This window comes from Cyprinus carpio, chromosome A7 (genome assembly GCF_018340385.1).
Source record: "Cyprinus carpio isolate SPL01 chromosome A7, ASM1834038v1, whole genome shotgun sequence".
Lineage (NCBI taxonomy): Eukaryota > Metazoa > Chordata > Actinopteri > Cypriniformes > Cyprinidae > Cyprinus > Cyprinus carpio.
The window spans coordinates 13,631,503-13,644,375 of NC_056578.1; the positions used below are offsets into that span (position 1 = coordinate 13,631,503).

The following is a 12,873-nucleotide window of genomic DNA, read 5'->3' on the forward strand; positions in this document are numbered from 1 at the left end:
AATTCTTAAATCTATAGTATTTTTCCAAGAAAATGAGAACTAAAAGAAAGAAATAGTCAAACTCAGAAGGTCAGACTAGATATTATATTAAATGGATTCTCCACCCAAAAGTGATTTTTTCTTTTCTTTTACTCACCCTCATGCCATCTAACATAAATTTGACTTTCTTCTTTGGAAGACAAACAGATGTTTAGAAAAACAATCCACCTCTGAGTCATGGAGTCATCAGCTGAGGTTGTAGGGATTGTTATCATGTTTGTTTTGTGTGGTTTTAGAAGCGTTGACTTTTGAGGGTCCCATCCACTTCAATTATAAGAACTCGCAGCAATAGATTCTAAGCATCTTGTTTTCCACAGAAGAGAGTCAAATACATCTGACACCATGAGGATGAGTAAATGATGAGAGAATGTTCATTTTTCGGTGGAATGTATAGAGTGCAAATAATTCATTAACTCAAAATGTATAGTTAGACATTTTTGAGATCCCCTGGTTTTTCAATAAAACTTTAATACTTGAAACGAAACTAGTGAAAATGGAAATAAAATGAAAAGTGTAAATTGCTGTATTAAATTAGACCTGCCCATGTTACATCATATTTCTTATTAAGCGTTACAGCGTTGTGCGTTATAACATCTCACACGGTTCTGTTGAGTATTTAAAAAGCAACAGCCAATCAGAAGCGTCCAGATGAGTCATCGCTGAAACACCAGAGTTCTCCCAACGTAAGGAAGAAATTGCAGAAGTACCTAACGTACGACGTAAGTAATCAATTTATCATAAACTGTGGACAGCTTTATTGATTATAATAGTAGTTTTGAGTGCTTGGGGTCTACTGTAAACTCTGGCTAGCCTGAAGTCAGCGATCTTTAATGTAAATGTTATTTGCTCGATTTCTCCATAATTTCCTCGCTGTTTGGCTAACTGAAAATGAAATATATATATAATTTGTAACTTAGAATGTTTTTATTAAATTGTGATCTTCAAATACAAATTCAGTCGTATTAAAATATTTAATGACACCGTATCTGGTAACGTTAGTTAACGTACTTGTCTAAACGGAGGTTTTAGATGTGTGTACGTTACGTTAGTTCATTACACTAACGTTACTTCAGCCGTTACCCGGCAGTTGGTCACTCTCTTCTATGGGTGAGATATTTGTTAATTCTTAATTGCTTAACGATTGTTTGGTACACCAACTATTGAAAAAACTTTTATCTTGGAACCGACGAAGTCATTAGGTTATTGGGTTTTCTCAACGATAAGAAAAAAAAAAGTATTTGTTTAGAAGAGCTTTGACACAATTCGGACACTGCTTAACGTTACCACAGTACCACTGCTAAATAAAACTGGCCATTTCATCTCTTGTGTAAGTAACTTATCAAGACACACTATGAGGTCCATGTGGGAGTGCTCTCAAATCGTCTAGTTTTTTTAAATTGCTTGGCTTTATGAAGAGACAGACTGCATAATTTATTTTACAGGATTGATAGGATAACAGTATTATAATACTGGCTATATCTCCTTTTTTGTTTATAAATACTAAAACGCATAACAGATGTTTAGAAGCTAATCCCAGGTTCAGGTGTCACGGATAATAAGACCTTCAAATGAAGATGCATTTGTTAACAGAGCTTAACCTGTATGTTTACAAATCCATCATTAAGTACACAGCAGCGTTTAGCGTCATTGTTTAGCAAACCTTTATTGTGCTCAGAGCCTACAGACCGGTTTATATCAGGATGTTACATCATAAGGGTTACTGGGCAAATAAGACTTTTTGTCAAGGTCTTTTAATATTATCATACCACCATTTATGAAAACCATTTTAACTGGTTTATGCTAGGATTATAGTTAACTAAAACTAAAACTCGAAACTAGTTAAAAAGTTAATCGAAACTAAAGGTATTAAAAACACATATTTGTTATTTGAAATAAATGTTAACTGAAATTATACAGGGGTTGGACAATGAAACTGAAACACCTGGTTTTAGCCTCCTTTTGCAGTCCTGCACAGTGGCCAAAGGGATTTTAAGCCATTCCTCTTGCAGAACAGTGGCCAGGTCACTACGTGGTGCTGGTGGAGGAAAACGTTTCCTGACTCGCTCCTCCAAAACACCTCAAACTGGCTCAATAATATTAAAAACTGGTGACTGTGTAGGCCATGGGAATCATCAACTTCACTTTCATGTTCATCAAACCACTCTGTCACCAGTCTTGCTGTGTGTATTGGTGCATTATCATCCTGATACAAGGCACCACCTTCAGGGTACAATGCTTGAACCATTGGGTGCACATGGTCCTCCAGAATGGTTCAGTAGTCCTTGGCAGTTACACGCCCATCTAGCACAAGTTGTGGGCCTAGGGAATGCCATGAAATTGCAGCCCAAACCATCACTGATCCACCCCCATGCTTCACTCTGGGCATGCAGAAGTCTGGGTGGTAAGTTTCTTTGGGGCTTCTCCTCATCATAACTCTCCCAGATGTGGGAAAGAGAGTAAAGGTGGACACATCAGCGAACAATACTTGTTTCACATCGTCCACAACCCAAGATTTCCACTGCTGGCACCATTAAAACCCACGTTTGGCATTAGCACGAGTGACCAAAGGTTTGGCTATAGCAGCCCGGCCATGTATATTGACCTTGCGGAGCTCCCGACGAATAGTTTTGGTGGACACAGGAGAGCTGAGGTGCACATTTAATTCTGCAGTGAGTTGACTAGTTGTGGTTTCATGTTTTTTGGATATAATCCAGGTTAGCACCTGGACATCCCTTTCAGACAGCTTCCTCTTGCATCAACAGTTACTCCTGTTGGATGTGGTTCGTCCTTCATTTGGTATGCTGACATCACCCTGGATACTGTGGCTCTCGATAGACCACAAAGACTTGCTGTCCTGGTCACAGATACGCCAGCAAAGATGCGCACCAATAATTTGTCCACTTTTGAACTCTGATATGTCTCTCATTATGTTGTGTGCATTGCAATATTTTATGTACAGCAGTGCTATTGCTCTGCTAATTCAACCTTCACACTCTGCTCTTACTGGTGGAACCTGCAATCATTGAATATTGGCCACCAGGATGGCATATATATATGTGTGTGTGTGTGTGTGTGTGTGTGTGTGTGTGTGTGTGTGTGTGTGTGTGTGTGTGTGTATGTGTATATATATTGTAATTTCAGCAACTTATATAATTTTAATTTAGTTTACCTTTTTTAATATATTATATATATATATATATATATATATATATATACATATATAAACACACACACACACACACACACACATATATATATATATATATATACACACACACACACACACACACACACACACACACATATAGACTTTTTATTTAATGAAAAATTACATTACTATAAACATTACTAAAACTTTACATTTAAGATAAAATGGAAAATTTGAATGGAATCCCATGATTGTCTTTACTTCCTTGAACACAATAGAAATGCACCTGCTTTTCTATTTTTAAGCTGTATTCATAATGGTGCAGGGTAGGGGTTGTGTGACGTTTCAGAGCAAACAAATAAGGAGTGACATACTCATCTGTGATCACCACCTGTAATCACACAGACCGGCGCTCCACCTAGAACATTTTTCAGTTCCGTCCCCCTGTGAACAGCACAGCATCACCACACACGACTCCACACCCTCTGAAGACCAGGCTACAGGCAAGTACACTGCTTTCTCTCTCTCTCTCTCTCTCTCTCTCTCTTCCTTCAGCTTGCTCCCTTTTTATCAGGGGTCAAGTACACTGGTTTCTAGACTTGTGTAAATAATATACATCAGTTGCTTTCTGTAGTATTCCATTACTGTACTTTTCCTATATATGTTGACTTTTTTATTAAATTATTTTTCAGATGATTTAGGATTGTAGTTTTTTTTAAATCGCTTGTAAAGTGGTGGCACAGCAACAAATTTGTCTAGAAATGCTTTGTTTCTCAAATTCTCAAGCATGTCCAGATAGGGCACATTTTTAATTGTAATTGATAGAAGCACCTCTTTATATTTTAAAAATCACATTCTTGCAATCTTCTATCGCATTTTCCCCCCAGCATTAACCACACTGTCACATGCATTTAAGCTGAATGTTTTCCATCTGTGAAACAAGAGAAGCAAGAGGCCATTTACAAGTGAAATGAAAGGAAAATGTGAAAAACAAGTTCTCTGTCCTCATTTACATCCTTTCATTTCATATTGTTCTGTGGTCATTGGTAACCTCACTGCACTATTATTTTCCATCTCTTCTTCCTTTTCCCCTTTTTATTCTCTGATACTTTTTACTGATACCACACACACCTGCAGTCAAAGGTGTGGAAATTTGCATTGTGTTCCTCTTTGCTGGGGTGTGGGAAAGGACCGGCCCTGCGTATGGGGAAGGGATTTTTCTTTTTCAGTCCCGATCAAGTTTCTCTGATTGTAGTGGAGATATTAGATTATGGCAGACTCTTGTAGCTCTTTGATGTCTTTTTTATTATTATTATGTTTAAGTGATGCATTGTAAAACCTCTCTGTCTGACTCAAAGTTTACAGACTGCAATCTAGACGTTTGCTTGCAAAAGATACCACCGACCCGGAAAGATTTGGAGGTATGCAAAAAATGGGAGCTTTTGGAAGATTCACAGAAAAAAGCTTTGTACTCTCAAATATCCAATTCAGCTTTCAAGTTTATTGTCACGTGTACAGTCTCACTGACAATTTGCACATTGATATGTTTAGGTTGAGGCTCAGGCATTCTACATTAGTGCAATACAATACAAACCAATGCAAATTAGAGAGGAGAGGAAAAAAAACAAGTTTATAGTCTTGTAGTATGTGCAGTCTGTTTTTAAAGTGCAAATGATCTTTGTAAAGAAAAATAGTCATCATGAGGTATATGTGTTGTATACATTTTTGTAAGGAGTGTAGTGAGTATTAAAGAGTGTTTGGAGTTCTGATGGCCTGTAGGTAGTAGCTGTTCTTCAATCTGCTGCTTCTGGATTCGCAGGCCTGATGGCAGTTAATAAACGGGTTGTGTGCTGGGTGACGGGTCAGCAATGATTTTGCGAGCCTTCCTCAGACATCGTGTGTAATAGATGTCCTGTAAGGTGGGTAGTTTGAAGCCTATAATGATTACAGCTGCTCTCATGACTCTCTGGAGAGCTTTGTGATCGCTGATGGAGCAGCTTCCATAGTAATTTAAATTCCAGTGTAATTTAAATGCGAATAAGACTGCTATCTGTATTGTCATATGAAGTGGGGACAGTTATTTTATGTTTGTAGCCCAACTAGAATGTAAAAGGATGTAAAACCAGCTAAATATAGATGGGTTGCCAGCCACAAGTAGACTCTATAAATATCCTGACATAAACTCATGTATGACAGGGTTTATGCCATAACTCACAATATTAAAGTAAGTGTCTTACTTTATCTAACATGTCCAGGTTAAGTGGAACCCTCAAAACTAATTCAATTTAATTGTGCTTAATAATAATAAGTATAATTATCATCATTATTGAAAAATATGCATGTGTTTATTTAAGCACATGCCTCTATAAATAAATACAACTCTATTTATTAGAAGTGTGTGTGTGTGTGTGTGTGTGTGTTTATGATGAGAATTTTGATTTGTCTGGATTTTTAAATGTGTTTTCCCAGGTCAGTCATGATGGCACATTCAGCTATAAGTGTCCAGCCAGCCATGATGGTGACCACTAGTAATGCGATGTTAAACCAGTGGAGCAGCGGAGTGTGTGACTGCTGTGAAGACATGGGTGTCTGTAAGTGTGGGGTGGAGAGAGAAAGAGGAAAAGCAGGAAATATAGACTACAGTCTATGTTTGTATGTGTGAAGAATGATGAGCTTGTGGATGATCTGAAAGCAGTTTTGCTGTGGCAGGTTGCTGTGGTTTCTGGTGTCCCTACTGCCTCATGTGTAGGACCAGTGAAGAATTTGGAGAGTGTCTCTGTCTCCCCCTGCTGGAGATGTGCTTTGGTAGGATTATACCTCCTGTTACACTCTCCATGAGGAGCAGTATGAGAGAGAGATTCCACATTAAGGTAAATACAGCATCACTATACAATTTTAAATAACTGTTTTCTATTGTCATATATTTTAAAATGTAATTTATTTCTGTGATGTCAAGCTGAATTTTCAGCATCATTACTCCAGTCTTCAGTGTCACATAATCCTTCAGAAATCTAATCTAATCTAATATGCTGATTTGCTGCTTAAGAACCATTTCTTATTGGTATCAATGATGAAAACAGTTGAGCGGCTTCATATTTTTGTGGAAATCCCAATACATACATTTTCAGAATTCTTTGATAAACCGAAAATATTTGCATCAGTGTAATTTATTTAATAAAAATATTTCTCAATGTAAAAAAGTCTTTACTTTCACTTTTGATCAATTTAATGCTGAATACAAGAATTAATTCGTTTAAACATTTGTATTTTATTTAATTTTGTTTTGTTCCATTTGACCAAACATGACCAAAAAAAAGAGCAATTTTTAGCTCAAATACTAATAAATATATTTATAAACAAAATTAAATTACCACAATAATGTGTTTATGATTTGGAAAACCATTCTAATGCTAATTCTAAAACAAAAAACAAAGTCAAAAGTCTTTTCAAGTAATGTTTACCACAGAAACAATACTTTCCTCAAAAACCCCAACTCTTTTCTGATTTTAGAACTACAAACTGAATTCATCAAGTTTACAGATGTTCCATGGCTCAGAAAACGATACTTCCCCCGCCCTCCCATTATAGACTACTCAGTTTCATGTTTTTAAGTTTCACTAGATTTGATGTTCTTTTCTCTTTCATGAGGTTCGATACAGGATGACTGCTGTGTGGTGACCTTCTGCACCATGTGCGTCTGGTGTCAGATGGCGAGAGAGCTGAAGGCTCGACGACACTCACTAGTGATCATTAACCCTGCCGTCAACCCGGTTCACCAGTCGGTGCAGGTTTTCAACCAGCCTCTGCAACCCATCAATCCTGCCTACTAATGACCTCAGTGCACATGAGCACACCTGCGGTCCTTTAACCCCAAGCTCCCCAAAGAGCAAAATCTACTGTTTGGTTGAAATAACATAGTGACATTTATTCGTTAATTTTAATATGTATATCTAGCATACCTGTTTAACAATGCCAATATTTTTTTACTGAACAAAACAATATTGCATTTTTCTAATTTTTCAGCACTTTTCTCTATAAAGAAATTGGCAAATATAGTTAAAACATTTTAATAGAAAGCAATGATTGGGTGTACACCTATTTAAGTAAATAAATAATATATTTCCTCATAAAACTGTTTTTCTCATGTTTGCATCATCGGTGTCCATCACAAAAATCGCTATGGTGTGTGTGTGTGTGTGTGTGTGTGTGTGTTTGTGTCTGTCAGTCTGTCTGTAATTGGGCTGTTGTCTCTTATCCAAACAGTGTCAACACAGAACTTGTGGAGAGTTTAATGAGATGCTGAAATTAGTCATGGGGGAATCTGGAAGGAAGGACTAATATGCAGAAAACAACATGCATGTATCCAACACGTAATCGTGGTAACAAGCAAATCCTTGCGGCCACACATGCTGTTAAATAATAACTCTCCCACTTATTTCTTGGAAAACTGCAAACAGGGAGATGATTCCTCCAGCATTTACTAATTATGTTCTCATCTGTCATACAGCACGGATTTGAGAAAAATAAAATAAAAAATAGACCTGCGACAAGTAGCCTAATAATGTTTTAAATTAAAGCTATTAGGCCATAAAGGTTTGGTGCGATGACGTAAATGATTAAAGAACGTTCCACTTTGGGTGAACTGTCCTTTTAAAGACATATTTTATATCCTTCACCAAGGAGCAGTCATGTAAGGCCAAGAAATCACTTCGGTCAGCTATTGAGCAGAACCTGATTTCCACAGAATTTAAATTTAAATATGTAGTAGCATATTTTACTTCAGACAACACTGCTATAAAAATAACTACTTTTTAATATATTTAAAAAAAAAAAAAATAATGACAATACACTAAATAGTTAAATGTAATTTATAAAATGTAAAACGTAGTAGGCACTGGCCACAGCCAGGCTTATTTCTCCTCTTTGTCGTGCTATTCATGAATGAATATATTCAATTTCATTCAGTTTGGTGCATTCAGTTCGACCGTCAGTAAAAGATACTTGTGCGTTATTTGCTCTTTACAGGTGCAGAAATGAAAGCCCCCAGGCAAATAACTCACTAGACTAAGATGTGGAAAGACATGCTGCACAATGAGCAACAACCAAGAACAGTATTCACTGATTACCTTCAAAAATGATTCATAGTAACAGTTGGGTTATAATTATTAAGATTATTTTATCAAGTACAAAATGTTTCAATCCAAAACTTTGCCATTTACTAATGTGTTTTTCAAAACACCTTTTAAATATTTAATGTTTTAAACTTTATTTATTATTTAAATGTTACAGTCCAAGTGTACATATAAATGCCTCATTCGTTCAAGTAAATGCATGGGTCATTTTACAAAATGTGTTAAATATTTTATCTAAACTTATTGTATAACTTTTTTTTTTTTTTTTTTGCTGTAATTACATGGTTTTGTAAAAAAATAAAAAAATAAAATAATCCTCGTGCCAGCTTGGTCAAGCTAGCTATTTAGTTATAAAATTGCTTTCATAATGAGATGTTTATAGATTTGTTACGTCATGTTATTTATATATTATAATCTATATAATTAAAATGAAAGCAAAAGTTTTGTCTAGGTAACATTATCCATTTTAAATGAAATGTTACTGAACAGTACAGTAGATATAGAAATAAAATTGGACTACGTTTGATGAGTCCGGCTTGTTTGAGGCAGTGGTAGTAAGTTACGGTATTGGGTTGATTGGCCCAGAATCTGAAAGTACACAGGCATCCAGGCCGAGTGTCTAGTAGATTAAATTTAACTGAAAAAGGCCCGAGTGTACGGAGAGGGGCTGTGTATGAGGTAGATGTAAACAGCCTATCGGCAAACGTCAAATTGGTAAGTTTTAACTAGACTTTAATGGAGTCAGCAGTTCGCTTGACCGTAAATAAGGATCTAATCCTAAAGTATCTTTTTTAATATGTATATATACCATTCCTTTTCGTTGTTAGTGAAGTGTTATTTTGGTTTCCCGTTAGCGAGGAGACGCTACGCGAGATCCTAAAGATGGCGGCCGCAGCAAAAAATGTCACGTGACTGAAACCCATGAATACTTTGATGTCCCAGCGTTCAGGAATATTCATCATTCGTTTGACAAAATAACTTTCGTCCCTGGGTGGGCTCGAACCACCAACCTTTCGGTTAACAGCCGAACGCGCTAACCGATTGCGCCACAGAGACAGATGCCGCACTGTTTTATGAATACAGTAATAGCAGCTTTATGAAAAATGATCATAACACAAGATTTCGAATTTCCGTGATTTTACTAAAAAGATCGTAATTAAAATGTATAGTTACTACGATAAAAAAAAAACATGGTAATTGTATACAATGTTTTCGTTATTGAAATATTCTGTTATCTTTTCCCTGCTCTGAATTTCACATTGATCTCAGTACTTTCGTCATAGAATACTTATAGTAATATAAGAGCATACGCATTAACTTAAGTCTTTTTCTGTAGAAAAAAAAAGAAAAAAGATGTTATAAACTATTTCAGTTTGCGTCTGAAACACTTGACTCGTGTCATCTTCGTCTCGTCACTGTGTTTCTCTCGCTAGTGATTGGAGAGACGAATCTTTTCAAAGCTCCGAATCAATTCAACCGATTGCTTTGCAAAATGATTCACTGTTTCGAAGCGCCCGAAACACCAGACGCTGGTGACGCCTGCTGGTCAAAATTGTGTAAATGCAACAAAAACTCAGGCTAAAATATGCATAAAAAACCCAAAACAAATGTTTTATTAAAAAAGCATAATATATTAAATGCAATAAAAATAATGAAATACCGTTAAATATGAAGTGTCTGCATAATATGTGTTTTTAAAATAAGTATTATTAATTTACAGGGCTTGTTTTGTCAGGCCTGCAACTCACTAATAAAGTTCAACATAATCATGTACTATTTAAATACTAATAAAGTGGGGGTACACATGCTTTTATCAGTGTTATACAACAGTGCGACTACAGTGAAAAAGCTTCAAGTCAGACTGCGATCGGTCTGCGCAGTGCTGCATGAAGTCGAACTGTTTCGAAACGAACGATTCGCGAAGGTTTCGAAGCTTCATCATGAAGCAGTGTTTCTGAAGCGTTCTGGAGTAACTGCGTGTTGGTCTTGGAGTAAATAGACCAGGGGCCGGTTGCATAAAATGCTTAGACTAGTCTTAAAAAGTTAGCCATCTTATTTGTTTTCTTCTAGACTGGTCATAACTGTTTAAAGTCAGTTAACTTTGCAAACATGTAGATTGGCCCATTTTTAATCAGAAAAGTGAGACTGGTTATCTCTTGGTTAACTGCTAGTTGGTCAAACTAGTTCTTAAGACACAGGTATAACATAGTGGCTATGTTTATCTAACTGACTTCTGGATCTAAGGTTAAAGTCATGTTTTGTCAATAGAAACTGGTTGAAAACATTAGCATGTAGCATAAGATGTTAGCATGTAGCCCGGCTAGCTCAGTCGGTAGAGCATGAGACTCTTAATCTCAGGGTCGTGGGTTCGAGCCCCACGTTGGGCGGTCGTTTTTTGGATAAAGACTTATAAAAGATTGACTCTTGAGAATAAGAAAATGTATGCATGATAGTCAAGATGAAACACAGTTGAACATTATTTAATATAACTTTTTTGCCTGCAAAATGTATTTAATGTACTTCTTCATGTATGCCAGAATTTTAAGAGCGCACATGCATGTAACTGTGGAAAACTAGAGAAAAGAAAGAAGCCGTAATGTTAAGAAGTTCTTTGGAACATTTCTGTTTATGGTTACGGTAGCCTATGGTTTCACTGCACTGGTGTCTAAAGAGAATAAACATGCGATGATAAGAAAAACGTGTGTTTGTTTGTAAGAGAAAGAGAGCAGTTTAGTATTTGCATACCTATTTGTGATCCTAATGTTATGGTAATTCTATTGTAAAAAATGTTGCCTATTTGTGGTAATGTTATGGTAATTTTGTAATCTTTTCAATGTCCAATTTCCCTCCTTTCAGTTTTACACTTACAAACTCAATAGTTTTTTAGCTCGTAACCCTCACTGCAGGTCCCTTGGAATCGTCCTAACCTTCCCCCATTTTGGCGCCCCTCTCTTCTTCCCTCTCTGACTGCTGTTTGGTGACCTATGCATGCCTAATGTCAAATGGCAAGAGAGCTGAAGAAGAGCTTATATGTGAAAAATGCCAGAAACTACAAGAAACCAAAACCTGGCAGCCTCATAAATCCAATAAACCTTCCCAGCAGAAAGAATTGCAGAATAGCTATTTATCTTTAAAATCAGTGCTATACAACCAAAACGTTTTTTTTTCTTTTTTGCAAAAACTCAGATTTTGCATCCAGTCCATTTTTGCATCCTATGTTAACATGGTTTACTACATTAAATTCTTCATTTTCAAAGGTCAGTTGTTTATTGGATACATTTAGTGTATTTTAACATGTAACTATCTTAAAAATGAGCTCTACTGCATTTCATTTATGAGTTCATTGGTCTGTAATTTTAAACTTTCCTCAGCAGTTTAAGACTGTGTATGTCTAATAATCTTCTCACATCACTGTTGACTGATGACTGAAGAATTGTGTGTTCTTTCAGATAGCTCTGACTTCCTGTCAATTCCACATTGTGCAACTCCACATAGTTCCACATCTCAACACAATTAGTTTATTTAGTACTTGTTCCTTGAAATGTCTGAAGCACAGTGACTCATGGTGACCTGCTGTTCTACGTGTGTCTGTCGGAAAATCTACACAAGCGCTCACCAAACCTCCTAGTAAGTTCATCAAAAGCAGCAAATGCAACTAGTCTGTACATGCAACTAAGCAAACAACAATCTGAGTGTGTCAATCAATGTTGTTCTGAGAAATCAGTCAGTCTCAGTGCTGAACATTACAATAACATATGTAAAATACAATATTAATACTTTATGATTTTTACATTGTAAACTCTTTAAAATAATCACTATTGCAATACATGGCATAAAATTACAAACAGTCTAATGATGGAGGAACTTTTGCTTAACAGGCTCTGGCCATTAATAATATAATTTTTACATGAAGATATATATCAAAAAGATGAATACTGCCACTCCTGTTGAGTTACATCAGAGTTTCGATCTTGTCTGTTCATCACTGACATCATTTACTGTAAACCATCAGATATGTAGTGGATTCTTATCAGCTGTTGGTAGGAAAAAGGACAGGTGGTGAGTTTAAAGTTCGAAAGGATGGTGATCTTCCAATGATTTTCACTTCCTGGGATTAACCTTTCTTAACCTTACCAAAAAAATAAAAATTCAATTGTAATAGTAGTATTGTTTAAAATGTAATTCCCTGTTTGCCAGCTAAAACATTTACAGCTGCTTTCTGGAGATCAGTAACTAACCCTGATCTATCAGCAGCATGCAAAACAATATTTGAAATAGTAGTTGAAATTGCAAACAAATATCCTGTTTTCAGACCTGTATGTATTTTAAATGACACAAACACTAGCATTTACATTTTTTTTTGGATCCCCTTTTGTGGGACCCCTTTTCTAAAATATAAAGGGAGCTAGGCCTATATATTTTCATATATAAAAACTCATTTATGCTGTTTATGCTGTGTGTGAAAAATATTAAGTGTGAACACATCCATCGATGCAGCCAGAGTCTCGGGTTGCAAGCGGGGAAAACACAGAAAGTACATCACTGAAAGGCAGC

The 12,873-nt window shown here is 36.2% G+C and overlaps 1 protein-coding gene and 2 non-coding genes across 3 annotated transcripts; 2 read left to right on the plus strand and 1 right to left on the minus strand.

The window, feature by feature from the left end:
• The first annotated feature begins 59 nt into the window (after positions 1 to 59).
• LOC109085602 (cornifelin homolog) lies at positions 60 to 7,315 on the plus strand. The gene is made up of 5 exons (XM_042759762.1): positions 60 to 758; positions 3,593 to 3,690; positions 5,657 to 5,778; positions 5,897 to 6,057; positions 6,835 to 7,315. Exons 3-5 carry the CDS (start codon positions 5,664 to 5,666, stop codon positions 7,015 to 7,017), a joined length of 459 nt encoding a protein of 152 aa, XP_042615696.1. The 5' UTR covers positions 60 to 758; positions 3,593 to 3,690; positions 5,657 to 5,663; the 3' UTR covers positions 7,018 to 7,315.
• Positions 7,316 to 9,301: 1,986 nt separating this feature from the next.
• On the minus strand, positions 9,302 to 9,375 carry trnan-guu. Its single transcript has one exon. It is a non-coding gene; the product is annotated as a tRNA-Asn (tRNA).
• Positions 9,376 to 10,633: 1,258 nt separating this feature from the next.
• On the plus strand, positions 10,634 to 10,706 carry trnak-cuu. The gene has a single exon. It is a non-coding gene; the product is annotated as a tRNA-Lys (tRNA).
• The last annotated feature ends 2,167 nt before the right edge of the window (positions 10,707 to 12,873 follow it).

What these genes read in the sequence shown, in the direction of transcription:
- LOC109085602 (XM_042759762.1), top strand. Translation starts at nt 5,664, where the DNA reads ATGATGGCACATTCAGCTATAAGTGTCCAGCCAGCCATGATGGTGACC. An exon ending in CTGTGAAGACATGGGTGTCT is followed by an intron (nt 5,779 to 5,896) that starts GTAAGTGTGGGG and finishes TTGCTGTGGCAG; the next exon opens with GTTGCTGTGGTTTCTGGTGT. An exon ending in GAGAGAGATTCCACATTAAG is followed by an intron (nt 6,058 to 6,834) that starts GTAAATACAGCA and finishes TCTCTTTCATGA; the next exon opens with GGTTCGATACAGGATGACTG.